The sequence below is a fragment of the Aythya marila genome, assembly GCF_965140915.1.
Source record: "Aythya marila genome assembly, chromosome: 8".
Classification (NCBI taxonomy): Eukaryota; Metazoa; Chordata; class Aves; order Anseriformes; family Anatidae; genus Aythya; species Aythya marila.
The window spans coordinates 12,784,088-12,801,543 of record NC_139049.1 but is presented as its reverse complement, the minus strand read 5'-3'; the positions used below and the strand labels follow the sequence as shown (position 1 = coordinate 12,801,543).

At 43.4% G+C, this 17,456-nt stretch overlaps 1 protein-coding gene across 3 annotated transcripts in view; it reads right to left on the bottom strand.

The window, feature by feature from the left end:
- The window catches only part of COP1 (COP1 E3 ubiquitin ligase), a 125,197-nt gene extending 109,457 nt beyond the window's left edge, over positions 1 to 15,740 (bottom strand). The window contains exons 1-6 of one of the 3 annotated variants that reach the window (XM_082766614.1): positions 15,212 to 15,740; positions 10,060 to 10,119; positions 8,385 to 8,482; positions 7,025 to 7,101; positions 4,012 to 4,131; positions 2,343 to 2,411 (exon numbers count right to left, since the gene is read on the bottom strand). In XM_082766614.1, coding sequence (XP_082622740.1) covers positions 2,343 to 2,411; positions 4,012 to 4,131; positions 7,025 to 7,101; positions 8,385 to 8,482; positions 10,060 to 10,119; positions 15,212 to 15,570 — 783 coding nt within the window. In that variant the 5' untranslated portion in view covers positions 15,571 to 15,740. The remainder of the gene's footprint in view (positions 1 to 2,342; positions 2,412 to 4,011; positions 4,132 to 7,024; positions 7,102 to 8,384; positions 8,483 to 10,059; positions 10,120 to 15,211) is intronic. The other 2 variants (XM_082766612.1, XM_082766613.1) reach the window with 2 other exon arrangements.
- Between the last annotated feature and the right edge of the window lie 1,716 nt (positions 15,741 to 17,456).

The window sequence follows — 17,456 nt, the reverse complement described above, 5'->3', positions numbered from 1 at the left end:
AGTGATCCTTCACATTGCCTCCACAAAATAAAGCCTGCTGACATGACTCTTAGCTACGGTGAATACCTTGCAGAAGCATTCCAAGGTCCTTGCATGCTGAGTTCCATCTTTACTTCTTAAGAAGTCACCTTCTACAGCATCAGAATACATACATATCCCCGACAACCTTCCTCTGCTTTACTTCATTAAGATCATCTAAAGCCCTCTTCGGAACTAGCACCTCAGGTTTCCACAGACATCTCCATGCAGGTTACACCCAGATACACCTGCACCACAGGCATAAGCCATGTCCTTGCTCCAAACAGTAGTTCTACTATCCAAATAAAAATGTGTTTGTTTTCTTTTTTCTATAAAGTAGTATGTGTAACAAACTCTGCTGCCTACAGGGAGGAGCTTAGGATTTCCTGTAGCAGAAGTACCACCTGGATTAATTTAATCTAGCAGTACAGCTGGAGTCTTGATCACTGAATACACGTTCTGATATCTTCCCAAAACTATCTTATTGACTGCTCTGCATTTTCCATGCTTCTATCCATTGTTTCTTATCAACCAAAAAGAAAGATTGCTAGTACAAGTCTGACAAGGCTTCATTTCCTTTAAGAAGAATGGCAAGGCTAGATGCTAACACTACGGCAAGCTCTGAACGGACAGGCCTGCACAGAGGTCTTTTGAGATGTGACAGTCTGCATTTCATGTTGGGATACAAAGGGCGGGGGGGGGGGACAGGGTTAAAGAAATTACACCAGAAGAAATCTCAACACCAGAGGGAACACAAGCAGGGACAAAGGATCTGAAGTAAATCCTCTGTCCCAATAAGCTTCAGGATGTTCCCAAGGCCAGTTCTTAGCCTTAAAAATGATGGAGTCCCCGTCCATTACTGCTAAAGGCAATGGTACACACATAATAGAAAAGGTTCCCCAGGTGCTGAACACAGTCAGTGGAAGAACACACATGTTAAAAAAAAGTGAAGCTATGCAGTTTCCCTTCATCCATCCCACTCAACACGTGACCTAAGGCAGGCACCAATAGCACTTCCTTCTGCAAGACTTGTTGCAACTCAGTTTCAGCTGCAGGAGAGCAAAGCCAAGCCATCATTGTTTTTTATTCTTGGTATTGCCCCCAAACGCCTTGCACTTGAACCATTACTCAAAAAAAGGATGCCCCGGCTGTGTATGAGCCTCCTGCCACACCAGCTTCACAGTTCACCTCCCAGACAAACATGGTTCTTGTGAAATTTGGGAAATCTTGCAACAGTCCTTCAAGCTGCATCAAGTTTTCACAGAAGGTATTTAATGAGCACACGTGGACAATGGCTGGAGCCTGCATTAGTTCTGCCACAAAGATTATTCAAGTTGCTTAAACTCACTGGATAGTCCTAAACATTAGGAATAGAAGAAAAATGAAAATAGATATTCTGAGGATTGAGGGGTGTCATAAAGTAACTTCCTACCACTTTAAAAAAATAGATGTGGAGATGCCTCAGTGGTTTCAAACAGCGCTCCTGCCTTTGCTGTTTAACCAAAACCAACAGAAATAAAGATTTTCTTTTTAACCTTGAAGGCTTAAACAAATAGTCTGCTTCATGCTTCGGGATGACTCTGCAACCAGACCCTCAAACCATTCCGAAAAATGTTTCTCATGCGCACTGCCTTAACATGGTTCAAGTTTGCAGCACTTTGCATTCACACTGTTGGGTCTGATGTTCCGCATCAAAGAACAGTGCCTCCTGAAAGCTTTTCCTTTTGTGGTTTTCACCATCATTTCTCTAGGTTTCTAGGATATTTCTGGTACCAGGGTTTATGCTATTTGTATGACAGTTATAAATGAGAAGTCCCAAACCATGAAAGACAATATATTTGATTATGGAACCCTCTCTAATTCCTTAGGAGGCTCATTTTGAGACAAATGAGGAAGAGCACAGACTATTTGTTCTTTTGTGGCACAGCATTAGTCATGGCATTTGATACGCTAAAAAGAAAAAAAAAAAAAAAAGAGACAGACCAGTTTCATTCCTCCTCAGGCTTTCAACTTTTCCATCACAGAAAATATCTTGTTTCAAGAATTTGGTAAAGCATGTGGGAAGAAGAGAACTACAGGATAGAGATTCCAAATTGAATTTACATCAGTGAGAGACAAAAAGGCAAGAGATTAAGAACTGAAGGCGTCACACAAACAGATTAACTTCCCTTGAATCCCATATATCATCTGCATGAGACTTCCCCAAACAGGCCTTGTCTTTTTCTTTAAAGAGATAATGTCAGGCTAACACATCACTTAAACAGAAGCAAAACGACAGAAGGCCACAAACAACACCTCACCAGCTGAAAAACAAAGCAAGTTACCTCTCGTTTATTTCTTCTGGCAACTTTAAGAAATTCCATGAGGATCTGCAATTGGGCAGCATGGGACTCCTGTAACACAGTAAATAAGAGTGTTTCTCTTAATATCTATCCAACAGTTACACAAACATTCATTTTATATACAGAAATTCACACTTTGCATAAAAACGGCTTTCAGAGACAAGGAAAGGAAAATAGGTTAATGCAGTTTTAAGAACAGTAGTTATCCTTTGCCTCACGTGTGTTAAAGTTTTGTTTGGATCACAACTTTTTACATGAAGGCAGAAATCCTTGTAGCAGTTCTTGTTTGTGTATTTCTGAAGAGTTACTAATAAGAGGAAATGCTTTTCTTTGTCTACTGCACCTGAAATTGCTTTTGGAATACAGATTCTTTGAAGACTAATCTTCTGTCCTAGAAGATCATTAGTGTCCACTTCTGTGATTTTCATACTTCAGTATGCTACTTCTGTATAAAAAACACTGCCTGCCAAAACTAACATTTGAAATTATGTAAAGGGATGACTGCTGAAGACTTCGTGAATGGAAGACAAAAATTACTGGTGAAATTGAAAATATCCATTTCCAATCTTTCCATAACAGGTCATTTGCCTCAACCATTGGTTTAATATTTTCACCTAAATTAGCCAAAAACTTATCAGAGCAAGAGAAGAGGTGCATAACAGGGAAAAAAAAATAAATGTATTTTAGCATTAATATAGCCCTAATCCTATCCCAGCATTCTAAAGCTTCATTTCACCACCTACAGAAATACTTGCCACTAGAGGACTGTGAACATACACTCAAAAAGGTTCAGGATATTATTGCATACAAACCATTAAAGACAGAGGGGACAGGAAAAGTAGAGAGATCAGGAGGCAAGAAAACTATTTTTCACGAGATATTCTTATTCTTCCTCCCCAGCCCTTTGAATATAATTTAAAAAGTGAAGCAAGTAGAAATAAAATGTTTAGCGTTCTTGAAGTGTCAAGCTGGGTTTTTTGTCCTTTTTTTTAGGACTTAGTATCCTTAAAAGATATTCCTGCTTAGAAGCACCTATACACTAGATCTTGTTTCTTTGTTTCACATTTGTCACAAGTGTGAAACAGCCTTGAGTACAAAGTGCTTTTACTCTGAAGTTATGAACTTTACTCCCACTTCATTGTCACTGAACCACAATGAAACAGTTATGTACAAGCCCCCCACACAAGACAGTAACATAATTTTGCTCAAAGTCGATAAAAGTTTTCCAGTTAGCCTGTGGTTCTGATAGGAGGAGAGTAAGTAAACATTAATTCTGCAAGAGCGAATAAGATAAGCAGTTTCTAATACAACTTTTCCTCACCTGTTTTAAAACATCATTGAAATTCTACTCCAACTTCACTTGGCCAAATTTATAATTCAGTTGATTTTAGAAGGTCTGGTTCTTTTAACTGCAAAATGCTCATCTGAGACTAACAGCATGGAATGACCAAATACATAACAACTATCCCAACCTAGCCATGTTGCAGTTAAATCATAGAAATAGCTTTGCCTAAGCCACATTGCTTAAGTCTTCAAACTGACTTAATATGAGACATCTGAACTTTCACTACAATTTTTCTTTAAGAGGACAGCGACATAAAAAGAAAAAGCTATTAACTTTCATTTAAAAAGGACACAAGAGATTTCTTACTGCTTCCAACTGCTTCTTTTTTTGCACCAGCAGCTCCAGCATCAGGTTGACATTAGCCAAGTCAAGATTGTCTTGATCAGTTCCCAACAAATCTTGAATTATCTGCCACCTATGGCCATTCTAGAAAGATGAGAGACATTGGAGAGACATTAAGTTCAAGACACCCATGGCTATATCCAGCAACAGATATTAAAGGCAAAAATGCAATATTTCATCCCTTTGTAAAAACCTCAAAGCACAGGAATCACAATTCCCAACCCTCCCACATGTACAGGCCATAGCTCTTCCGTCCTACTGCTCTGTGTAACTGCTTATCTTGTTCGGAAGATATTTTGAGAACTTGTACTTTATGAGAGCACAGCTACTGCTAGGAAGAGATTATTAGAGCCACAATTTTATCCGATTTGTGCCCTAGTTTCTAAGAACATATTTCTAGGGAGAGAAACAGTGTTGTTTATTGAAGCTCAGTTCAGTTACATCCATCTGAAATATTGTTAAGTGGCAATACCTTTTAATTTTTTAACCAAGTAATAGGTAAAGCCTTAATACTAAATGCAAATGTTAGAAAGTAGTATTGGTCTGTTTCTTTAATTCCCACTTCCCACACTATTCCTCTTCGGAGCATTTTCATAGGAAATGAAACAGCAAGAAAGAAGACGAAACTAATCAAGGTGATCTTTTCATTCAACCTGTTAGAACTGAGAAGTACTCCTTGGAGAACAAGCACATTACCATGAAGCCCATTCTCCCTTCTCTACAGGTTGTTTGTCCTTCTCGTTGTCAGTAAAGTTAGCAAAAAAAAAAATATCTTTTAGAACAGGAAAGGCTGAATAATATGTTAACACTAGGCACAGCTTTGCATTAGGAAACCTCAGGATGTGGTTGAAAGGTCTTTAGGCCTTCAAAAAAAAAAAAAAAAGAAAAAACAAAGCTGGATCAAAAAACCCTGTCCTCTGAAGCTATGACGCTAAATCAAGATATTTAGGTTTGCAAGCAACTAGAAATGCCACCCTATCTAAAGCAGACAATTTCTAAGAGGCTATAACCTATTTGTATTGGCAAGATTAAGACAAAGAATGTAACATTCATACAGAACATTATTTCTTTTTACACAACACTTAGAACCTGTGGAAGCCACAGACAAAAAGCACAGCACAATTTCAACCTAGAACAACTAGAAAAAAATAAGTAACTTTAAATCAAATCAACATGCTATATAAGACAGATTTTAAGTAGTACAACTTAACTTTCAGGGCATAATTTCATTTTCATAAGAATGAAATGAGAATAAGCATCAGATTTATGAAAAAGGAACATTTCTCTTTTTATTTGGGAGATGGACTGCCCCACAAGGAGTTTGTTTTGGACATAAACACAGAATTAAAAGTTAAATGTGTTGAAGACTACTTCAAAAGGAAAAGAGGCAAAATATTAACCTTGAAAAAAAATTCTTCCAGAAATGGAAAGCAATTGGAATACGGTTTACATGTTTGTCAGGCTCAATAGGCAAGGTTGAAGAGAAAGATGTCTGAATAAATTGAGAAGTGGATAGGAAAAGACTCAAATATCTATAACAGCTCAGATTCTAGAATTACATTTGCAGTACAGACAAGACTGCTATATATTTGTTTGATATACGGTATAAATCTTGCCCTAGCCATCACTGAAGGGACTAAAATACAATCTTTACTGACTAGTGCTATTATTTTATTAATCTGCACTATTCAGAAAGCTTCAGAGATGCCGTAACGTGACTTCTTAATTAATGAGACATATCCTTTGCCAAGAAATGGTGCTTAACACAGGATTCATTTGCTGTAACATGTCTTTAATAATTTCACTTAACATCAAAAGTAGTACAAGAGGAGAGCATGCATATTAAGGAGCTCATACAGCAGCAAAGCTGCTCTTTTTAGAAGATGTTGGTATTTTTATTTGTTGCCAAGAGATAGACCCAACTTTTTGGAATAATTCACTGTAGATTTCCATCTGATGGCAGTTATCTAACTTAGATGCATCTACTGGCAGTTTTTAAAGGTGCTTTCTGTGAAAGTGGAACCAAATCCCAAGAAGTTATTGTACATGCCTTCAGGTTAGCTGCGTGCATTTTAAATGAGATATTAAATCCTTTATATTTTATCTTGAATATAGAACTGACTGCAAGTAAATGAATGAATCTTTGAAGACTGCTCTTTTCTAAAGCATACAACTACCAAAAGCATAGTTTTCTGCAATGCAGTCCTTAAACTAATAACACTTCAATAGAGCTGTACTTTTTAAACTGAGAAAAACAGGGGCTCTGATTTTCAGTATTACCTTGCATCCTTATTTATGACTTATATAGAAGCCAAGGAAGGAAACCAGACATAGTAAGACAATTATTATGCAAGTTTCCTGGTTAATATCATATACTCTTTTTGATCTTAATGTACAGGAGCATCCACTGCCGCAGTACAGGGTTTCCCTCAACCAGGAATGCAGCTCAGGCTAATTCGCACTCTGATTCCGTGACATGAACAAAGTTTAGAAGAGAACCAGGCAGTTTTTTCTGGGATGAGAGCCAGAACACCACTACTCCAAACACATCCTTCTCCCTCTTGTGGTTGGTATTATCCTTCCATTTCTCTGTAGAACGTAACTTCTCACACATGATCACACAAGCGTGTAGCACTTATGATCATTTATTAGTCTTATTGTAGCTGTAATTTCCAGCACTGAATGAAGATTATTACCTTTAAACAAGTGTGCTTCTAAGGGTAGTTTCCCACGTTATAATCAAGATATTACATGACATTTAGTTACACTAACACAGCTTGCTTTTACCTGTAAAACAGCTGGCAGGAAGAAGTGGAATTATCAAGGTTGAAGGAATACAGTGCCACCGATATCTGTATTACTACCCCATAAAGCAAATTCATGCAACAGCTCAACAATACAATTTATTCGAAATTAAGCCACATAATAACAATTGCTGTATAAAACCATTAAATAAAGTAAGAAAGTTGGAACATACGGTGCTACTCACTGAATGGTCCAGTTTGAATCTTTTCTCCTCAGATCTCTGTTTTTGTTTAAGAATCAGTTCATTGACTGAAAAACAAATAGACGTAAAAAGAGATTAGTTTTGAGCTCTCAAAATAAGCATATAAAATCCACCTCTATTTTTTTTAATTGTAAATTCCACAGTAAGTTTACTACCAGTTAAAACAGTAGGACATTTTGTCCATTTTTCTCTAACCAATTTCTTCTTTGGACAATTTGTTAAGGATAGAGATTTAAAAAAAATCAGTAAACATAATGCCTACACATCCCTAAAATTGCTTCATTTATTTATTTTTAAGTACCATGGTTTTCCAGCTTTAAGGCAGATGTACATCTAAGAGGAGTATGAAGGAAATAAAACATTAACAGACTTACTACAGGCTGAGAACAAGTGCAGCCAAATAGAACAACTTGCTCCTTTAAATCACTACATTCTTTGCTTCAGTTATTTTTGCTACAGTTTTATTTCACTCCAGCTTAGCAAACACTGTAAAGAGACCAAGATAAGCTCACCCCTTTACATGTATACCTCTTTTTTTTTTTATACATCCTCCAAGACTTGCCTCAGCACCATCTTCTGCACAACATGCTTGGGTCTAAATCAGGATGACTGTTTCTGAAGCATTCATTGGCTACCATAGCTTTTAATCTATTATTAAACAGATATCCCAGCATATGAAATCAAGATTTAGTTTAATTTCGATATTTCACACTCCAATGCATTTTTCTTTGGTGTTTTCTCCTCATAACCCACTATTTAACTATTTCCAGTGAAGATCATTTTCCTTCTTTGCTTATGCAGCGATTAATTAGGATTGCATATGTGTACGAATATTTTATGTAATTTACACACACACACCACTTGGACCACGCCGTAGTCACCAAAGCAGTACCATAAGTAATTCAGCCTCCCCCTTTCAGTGTTCATACTTTGAAAACAGCACAAGTTCTTGATTATTAAACAGACAATGCAGGAAAACAAAAGTAGAGATCCAAATCTCAAGTCGCCAGAAAACATCTTCATTTTGGTTTTTATAGCATGCATAAAGCAGCAAGTCAGTCTCCCTGCTGTAACTCAGCATACATAAGACTGCTAGAGACAATGGAGTGTAACAACCTATACTACTAACCACTTTTTTTTAAAAATAAAAAAGTTGACCACTTTTTAAAAAAAAAAAAAAAAAAAAAAAAAAAAAAGCAGTTGACCAAAGGAGTGATGCTTGGCCTTCATTTTCAATATCTGCAAGCAAGTTATTTATAGGATGAATTTACAAGTACATGCCTTCCATCACAACAAAGATGTTTCTTACAAAAACAAGCCTGGAGCTCACCTAAGAAGTTGGGATAAAGATGATCTATGTTGTCGACAACATAGTTACATTTGGGACATCTGTTATTGTCTTCCAAGCTCTGGTGAATACATTTATAGCTGTTTAAAAGACAAGATAAAGTACATAAACATAAAGAAAAAAACATAACTACAAAGGAAATAGCATCAACCTTAGATAATGTGTACTTGACTTGCACTGCTAGCTAACAGCTGTGTTGTCGAGAACTTACAGTGGAGTCAAAGCATTCCAATATTGACTAGGAGCATGCTACAGCAAAAAAAAAAATGAAGTTTCTTGGCAAGGATTACAAAAAGGTATTTAAGTACTTCACTCCTTTATTTCACTGAGGATTATGGCAACTTGCATACTTCAGTTATGCTTGAATCTTGAATTTGTGCCCTGCTTCCACACGCAGAGCTAGCAGACAGACTGTGTTATTCAGCAGCAACTTTTCCAGGTTAGCCAAATAGTGTGCAAGTGACACTGAAAACTACTGTGCACTTCACGTAATCGAGCACTGACAAAAGTATCTTCACCAGGGTCTCACATTTCCCCTGTGCCTCTCAGCAGCTATTAATACGAGTCACTCCAGAGTCACTGTTGAGCTCTTAGCTATTTGAGGGACAGAGTAACTCCAAAGATGCACTTTAACATTAAATTTAAGCACCTCACTCTCTAAGAACCAAGCTTGATGTCAATTTCAAAAGGTATCAGACAACATTGCTCTGTTCTTCCTAAGTAAAGGTATTTGAATGCCTCTTATCTTGGACTTCTGAAAAAGTGTTACAGATCACCAGGTTAAAATATTACATATAGGGCATAAAATCAGATGTTATCTTACCCGTATACATATAGAGGTCAAAACATTCTGAAAGTTAACTGATTCTGTTGCTCAAGGTGTTTTATGCTACTAAAATATTACTTCTTGAAAAGGTGGGAGATTTGTTTCTGTTTAACAGACACCATAACAGTATGGAATACAGCAAACATTAAAGCCTGATAGTTCAACATTTATTCCAACCCCTAGTTGAGATCCAGAGGAGCAGATAACTGTACACCTGCCCCAGAGGATTCTTGTATGTTTCCACGAAACATTCTTGCTCCTTGTGACAACCAGAGATAACATACTGAAACAATGTGAACCTTGAACCTATTTGATACAAGAGCTTCCTAGTAAACATTTTGCAAAGAGAAAAAGATCAATGGGGAAAAGAAAGAAACAAGCCTAAAGCATCTTCTCTGAAGTTTAATAGAATCACCCTAGACAACCTGGAAGCCACTTCAAACCGTATGCTCTTGCACGAAGGAAGAGAGAACCTCCCAACACCAACGCTGGCTCCTGTGACCTCTGTAACAGCAGGACCCACTGCTTCAGGTGGTAACAGAAAGCTTCCATTTCCCAAGAAAATAAGCTGACAAACTGCTCTGACTCTGAGCATGGAATGCTACCAACAGTTTATGACCATTTTATTGCATTACAGAGGAAATCATGGTGGCACAAAGTTTGGGTTTTAACACTTCATAGACTTCATTTTAGTTTAACTGGTAACCACCTTTTAAATTTTGATTTCGATTTCTTCAGCGCAGGGACAGAAAACAGAAGTAGCAGTAAACTCAAGGAAAGGGTTTCACAATGATGTCAGGTCACCAGCACCGCGTGATACAAAGATCTTACCAGAAGCTGTGTCCGCATTTCGTCATGTAGGCTTCTTCAATCATATCAAAACAGATGGGGCTGAAAACAAAATCAAAGACATCTTTTTAAGTTAAAAAAAGTATTAATTCAAAGCAGCTACCCAATCACTCGTAGGTAATCTTTTCTGTTTGTAAAGCAGAAGAGGATAAAAAAAGTGCAACAGCAGCTAGGCAGAATAAAGATCAAAAGGGCAATCGAGGGCTCTATGGCCTTGGAACGATCCTGCAGTTTGCTACAACTGGAAACCAGGTGAGCCTTCACTGGTGAGGCTTTCAACAGCTGCAAAATCTCAAGCTATCAGTACTAAATCTCAAACTGATCATAAACATTTGTTTTTATTGTGAACAGACACAAGGTGTTTATAAGCAATGCCAAAATCAGTTTATTCTCCTATTTTTCAGCCAACAGCCATTCATAACCAACTGCCTTCATAACTGCCAAGGACCAGGCAGGGAGCTGACAGGAGAAGGACGTGCAACTGTTACAGGACTGCTAACAGCTTTTGCAAAGCATCCATCTTCTCCAAAGTTCAGTTCAAAACACCTGACCTCAGACCACACCACTGGCTGAGCAGGTGTGATTTCACCTCCATTTCTCCCCCTCTAGGCTGAAAGGCCCATCGCCAACGCTCCTGAGAAGTCAGTCCCACATCTCATCGCTTTTTTCAGAGAATAGAAATTTGTGAGACCCCGCTAGGCATTTAAACATGAGAAGGAGATACCTCTACAGGCTTTAAAAATAGTATTTGGAGATGAAGTTGCAGCCTCTACCAACTCGATCCCCGTCAGAGTGACCAAACTGGGCATCATGGATGGCTCAAAGAGTTTGCCCACCCTGGGGCACAAACCAGGTTGTCTTCAACATCCCAGCACATCAGCTACATACACATGGCTTAGAAGCAAACAAATCAAACCAGAACATTATTCTTTGAACCAACCAAGCCACTGCCCACCAATTGTTCCCCAGAAGAAGCCACAAAAATGATTAACGACCACCTGCCCCTCTCTTCCCTAGCAGGTCCTTTTCTGCAAAAAAGATGTGTGAACATCTGAGGCTGGTTTCTCCCCACTGGTGACAGAGCTAAACTTCTCTGCCTTCTTCTAATCGTGCCACATAACACAGCCCCACTCCCCACAAATGCTAAAAACTGCTGCTTCCTACGGGGTCGGGTGTGTTTTCTCCAGCACACCCCTGCATTTCTTGCAGGCAGTGCACTAGGGACCAAGACTACCATGCTGTTCTGGCTGCAGTCAGATGTGGCAAATCAGAGCTAAACAAGGAAGATGTCCTCCTGACACCACAGCTACTCCGGGCCCCCATTTCCAAACTTATTCTTCTCCATACCAGCTTGACTGGAGAAGTGACAGAATTGAAACAGCTGAGAAAAAATGATCAGAGCCCACAGAAACAGCCATTCAGCACAGGGTAATTCAACAGAGCCTGAAGTTTCCATTAAGAACAGTTTCACCCCAAAACGCGGACTGATTTACAAATGGAAACAAGACTGATATCTCAATACTTATCAAAGCCAAGCTGGCTGTTACATGAGAGTTGCTGTGTGCCATTTGTTTTAATGGATCCTAGAGAGGGAAGGTTAAGAACAGATTAGAGGCCAGAGGCAGGAACATGAGCCATACTGCAGCTTGCAGCATGTGCCAAAGCTGAGCAGCACAGGTATGGCAAAATCAAGGCTCCTATGCGTGAGGTAACTCTTATTCTCTACTTGAGAGCCTTAAGCAGCAGTGCCATGTAAAAAGATGCAAAGTACTTCAGCAGCCATAGATTTCAGTGTTCCTTACCAGATACCGATACCTTATTTACTCAACAGTTCCTTGTCCAGCACTTTCTGAACTGCAAAGGCTTATCAGGTATTTTCTTTCTCCATGGTTGAGACATCAGGGCAGATATCAAACATTTTTGTTTTAACCAACTACTTGCCTCTGCATTTTGCCAGCTGTTTTCAGAGTACTTCAAGTGCTTTTGTCAACCTCAGCTACCTGAACACCTGGTGGAAACAGTCACTATAAAATTCAAGCACATTTCATACTTCCTTCTGTCCCACACCAAACAGGACCTGCTTACAGCTTCTCCCTCCTGTTCTGTTCTTCCTGGGCCTGAGAAGAAAGCGGGACCAACTCCAGGCTTTGTCATTTCCTCAGAGTGTGACCAGTTAAAGAGCACTGCCATTACTATCTGATCAGTACGAAGCTATAACACAAGAACAGATTATGGAGTTATCATTGTTTCAGATTACAGAACTGTCATAAAGAGCTGTTTAGGGTAACATTTCAGTTTGTGACCTCCAGTCAGTTTGAAGCACTCCTTATTAAAGGGACTTACCAGATCACAAACATACAAACATACTCAGTCCATGCCTGGCATCACCATTAATGGGTAAATACCTAAGAAAAGACTCAAGTCTACCTCTAAGTGTAGCAAACAGTGCTTCCTACAGCCAGGTAAGCTGGCTGTACCTCTCCAGGTCTGTATGCCACATACTCTTTTCCACATGTTCGTATTTATGAAAGAGCTCAGAAACAAGCACTGATATGAAACAGCCTCTGAAAAGTCAGCCTGCAGTATGATCCCCTCCATCTGCGAAGCAAAGCAGAGAGTAACTGGTTTTAGAAAGGTTTAGTGAACCATTAATTGGGAGGGTTAAGGTAAGGCTTGGGAAAACCGTAGGCAATTACACTGCTGGAGAGAAGGAAATCCTCCAATCAGAGGATTCCCTTTCAGACAGACACTCTCCAGGCAACTGCAGAAAGGCCTGCCTGCAGAAGCAGCACAAAGTCTGCCTTCAAATCCACAGCGTGCACAAAGAGGCACAAAAAGTTTCTCTCACCACCACACAGTTGGCAAGTCAGACACACACACTTTCCTGGTGGGGCATGCCACACTTCCAGGAAGGTGCTACGTACCACAAACAGCACCCATGTACAAAATCCTGACGTACACTTGCTGAACGTTTCACAACCCAGCCCAGCAAGGTATGCCAACGTTTGGGTTAAAGCCTCAGCCTCACAGTGCTGAGAGGGCATTTTTGGATGACAGACAGGCAGGTTGCGCACACTGTTTACAGTATTTCCACACGCACCTGCACACACGCAACTCACCCAAACTTCTCTTTTCTTTCCCAACTTCAGCCTGGTGCAGGCAGGACCTGCTGCAGACTTTACAGCTGCCGCTACCAGGAACTCACGGCCCACGTGCAGAAAAATTGTCAAACGCTCCCCTCTCTGCAGCTGGCAGTGGCTTGACAGCATCCTTATGGAAAAATGGCACACAGAAAGCTCCTGCCTCTCAGGCTGGGACAGCCAAAGCTCGCTTAAATCAATTATTTAAGCCCTCACACATGCACCCGTCTTACTGGACATTGCTCAGAACTCCAAAGTTGCCAGCTGAGCTTTTATTTCTGTGCTACATAACTGTATTGCTACCTCAAAAAAAAAAGATAAGTACTATAATTTGAATCTACTGTTAATACAAACAAGAACAAGCCCTACAGCCCACAGAAACACACGGCAGTGAGGAACCCAGGTAAGTTAACTATAATTATCACTTGCTCTTAAAGGTTCTGACCTGCACTTAAATACACCCAGCATGGCTCTCCTGTAAATACCAAGAGGGGGACAGGAATAGACATTTTGCCTTGATTACTGCTCAGCTGATTTTTCCTTCTCACTTAGTTCAGCCAGCAGTACTCCTGGATGAGGAGAAAACAACTCATTATGCACTCTCCTTGAAGCACTTACCTGTACAAAAAACAGTAAGAAACCCTGCTTTTTGAACCAATGCAAAATATTTCAACTGTCCCTTTCCCAAGGGAAACTTACTTCGTTTCCCTTCCCTCCAAACACATTCATGTCTACAACAGACAACAAACACAGACCAAAAGATAACTCTAAAGGGACAGGGAGTGATCGCTGCAGACCAGCCCTGCTGGAGCATTACAGCAGTGGGAAGGAAGAAGCAAGAACACTCACAGCCAGAAAACCCATGAGCAGCAGCAAGGCAGACATCTCCCAAAACAAGTTCCCCTAAATGCATCTAACACGGCCTGGCACTCAGAGCAGGACCGCCGCTGATCAGGGACGTACGCTCACCCCAACTCTGCTGCAGAGCAAGCCACTACCCACAGGGAGAAGTAATGATCAGAAATTACTCCTTATTACTAGCCAGTAGTTGCTGGTTTTCCTGCCACTAACTTTTCAGCAGCTTCAGGTTCTCACTTTAGTAGTAGGGATATTTCCTATCTACCCTGCCAGATCGCTTACAAAGCTATAGGATCGGGTCTGCAGGATTTCGCTACGATGCCTGTCCTGCAGAGATGCCAAACACCTGACCCTCACCTGGAAGTCAGCACAGCCAGACAAGGCCACCCTGCCAGCTGTTGTCCGTTTCTTTTCCTACTGTTTTACGGGTTCCTTCAGATGCACGACTTTCCTCTAACCCATGCTTGTCTCCAGTATCTCATCATCACGGTTCGCCTCTCAGCTGTGAACACTTACCCCAACTTTCTGTTCTCACATTTTAGTACATCCAGCCAGCTATAAAAGCCAAACCTACTCCTTATGTTTGAAGATTTGAAAGCCATTAGCAATAGGGTGCTCTTTAAAACCCAGCATTACCAGCTAGTTCTCAACGCAGAGCCTCGCTCCCCCACACCTGCCAAAGGGGCACTTCCAGTCAAGACCTGCAGTTTGGGCCAAACATTAGGACAACACATGAAGGGACTCCAGACAAGCCTTTATCTCATCATCGCAGATTTTTCCTACCCATCTGGTTTTAGGTGTGAGGCTGACACAAGCACTACCGTTATGTCACGCCAGCCGACCATCCCCAGCAAAGCCCACGAGGGTTTCGCTGGCTCTGTCAGGATCAGCAGCCACGAGCCTCACACCTCACCTGGAGGGGCACGAACCCCAAACGGGGCAGCAGCAGCCCTGTGCTTACCTCCAGAAGGGCCACCTCGCCTCGGGGCCCTCCTGGGGGCGGCCTGGCTGTGTTGGGAGGCAGGGCGAGCCCTTCCCTTCCCGGGGGCACAGCCGAGCCGGGTGCCCGCGGGGCCGCCCCTACTATCGCCGCCCGCCCCGCGCTGTCGCGATACGCCCCCCCCCACCCCTCTCACCACACGAAATCGTTGCTCTTGTCCTCGTAGGAGTTGATGAGCCCGTTGCAGAGCGGGGTGAGCAGCGGCCTCTTCCTGCTGCTGCCGCCGCTCGCCGAGGAGCCTCCCCCCCCCCCTCCTCCTCCTCCTCCTCCTCCCGCTCCGGGCCGCGCCGCCGCCGCCAGCCGGGCCAGCCCCGCGCCCGCCGCCACCGCCGCGCCCGAGCCCGACACGGCGGCCGCCACCAGCACAGGCCGCGGCGCCGAGCCGCCCGAGGAGGACGAGCCGGGCGCCATGGCCGCGGCCGAGGAGGAGGAGGAGGAGGAGGAGGCGGCGGCGGGCGGCGCGGCGGGGTGCGGCGGCGGGCGGCTGCCCGACATGCCGAGGCCGGGCCGGGCGGAGCGGGGCCGAGCGCGGCGGCGGCCGCCTCAGCGCATCGCCGGGCGAGCGGGCGGCGCCAGCGGAGCGAAAAAGTTGGTTCAAAAAATATTTAAAAAAAAATTAAAAAGGAAGAAAAAAAAAAAAGCAGCCCCCCCCAAACCCAAACGCGCCCGCCCGAGCGCCCCCGGCCCGGCGCTGGTTCAAGCTTTATTGACAGGCGGACACACGGCGCCGCGCATGCGCCGCCCGCGGCGGGGCGGGCTCCGGCTGCCCTCAGGGCGGAGCGGGCCCGGGGCTGGCGGTGGAGCCTCCCCGCGGAGCCGCCCCGCGCTCGGCGCTGCCCCCGGGCGGTGCCCGCGGAGCCCTCCCGGGAGGCGCGGCGCTGCCGGGACGGGCCGCGGGGTGCTGGGGCAGCTCCGCTGTGGAGGTGGGCGGGTGGGGGTCTTCTGCCCTCCGCCATTTCGCCTCCTGCGCCGTTCCTTGCCCTCAGCCCGTGGTGGTTGGTGCTTGACACCCGCAGCAGTCCCGGGCAGTCCATGCAGCCATAGAAACATTGAGGGTGGAAAAGCCCTTCAAGATCATCGGCTCCAACCACCAGTATCACCCACCAAACCGTGTCACTAAGCACCAGGTCCAACCTCTCCTCAAACACCCCCAGGGACGGTGACTCCACCACCTCCCTGGGCAACCCGTCCCAGTGCCTGACTGCTCTTCTGAGCAGAAATGTCTCATTGCCAGCCTGAACCTCCCCTGGCACAACTTGAGGCCATTCCCTCTAGTCCTCTAGCTAGCTACCTGTGAGAAGAGGCCGATCCCCAGCTCCCCACACCTTCCTTTCAGGGAGTTGCAGAGAGCAATGAGGTCTCCCCTGAGACCTATAGGGGCCTTCCTATAGTAAGCTAAACACGGCACTTGAGGTGCAGCCTCACCTACCTCTGCCTGTTACACCATCAAAAAAGATCACAATACACAAAGCTCTCCAAGACGTGAATCGTTTTTTGCCCCATAAAATGCTACCTTTCTGGATTATTCATTGCCTTCCTGATAACCATTTAAGAAAGACCTTTAAATTTGTAGACCATATCCTGTGGGCGCGTTCCCCCAGTTCACAAGTGGCCCCCCAAAGCCTGGGTCCATCCAGTTTTCACCCTCCCTGGGTGCAGCGGAGGCCCCATGGGGCAGGAGGCCAGCCCTGGCTGAGGGGAAGGGGACCCATCATGGAGGTGCAGCTGGGAAACGGGGAGTGCTGGCGAGGAGAGCGTGGGGTGAAAGCAGCCGCCCCTCTGGCTTTTTGTGGGGGAGAGGTAGGAAAGTGCAGAGGATGGCTGAAAGAGCGAGGAGGTGTTCCCAGCTACTGTGTCTTTATTACAGTGCTGAGGAGCAAGGTTGTCATGTTGTCCCTTGAGGATGCTCTCTGTCCACCCCAAGCATCCATCACTGGAGGAGCTTCAAGGACGAGGAAGGAGCCACCTGTATCCCATGGGATGCTGTCACTCACAATTCTCTACTCTGCTGAGGTTTTCTACACAAACTGAATGTTGTCCAGCCCCGCAGAAAGGCATTGTGCCTGGTAATGAGTTAGCAGTTTATGCTGGGCTTGAGCCTACTCTCTGCCCAAGCGATTCATAATCCCACTAACCAGACCCAGGGAATGTGCCAGTTTTCCTACAAGAAGGTGGTAGTCCCCAGTTTTACGGAAGCAAGGACAGCCCACTTCCATAAAGTTCCAGAAAGTTAATGCATAAAGCAATAATGAATGATTCCCCAAAGATGCTTTGTGTGTCAAGGGAAACGTTTCCTCCAGCCCCAGGATTCCGTGAGACAAACTGAAGTCAGAGGGCTTCATGAAACAGCACTGCCTGCTTCTCAGCTTGGCCAGACGTAA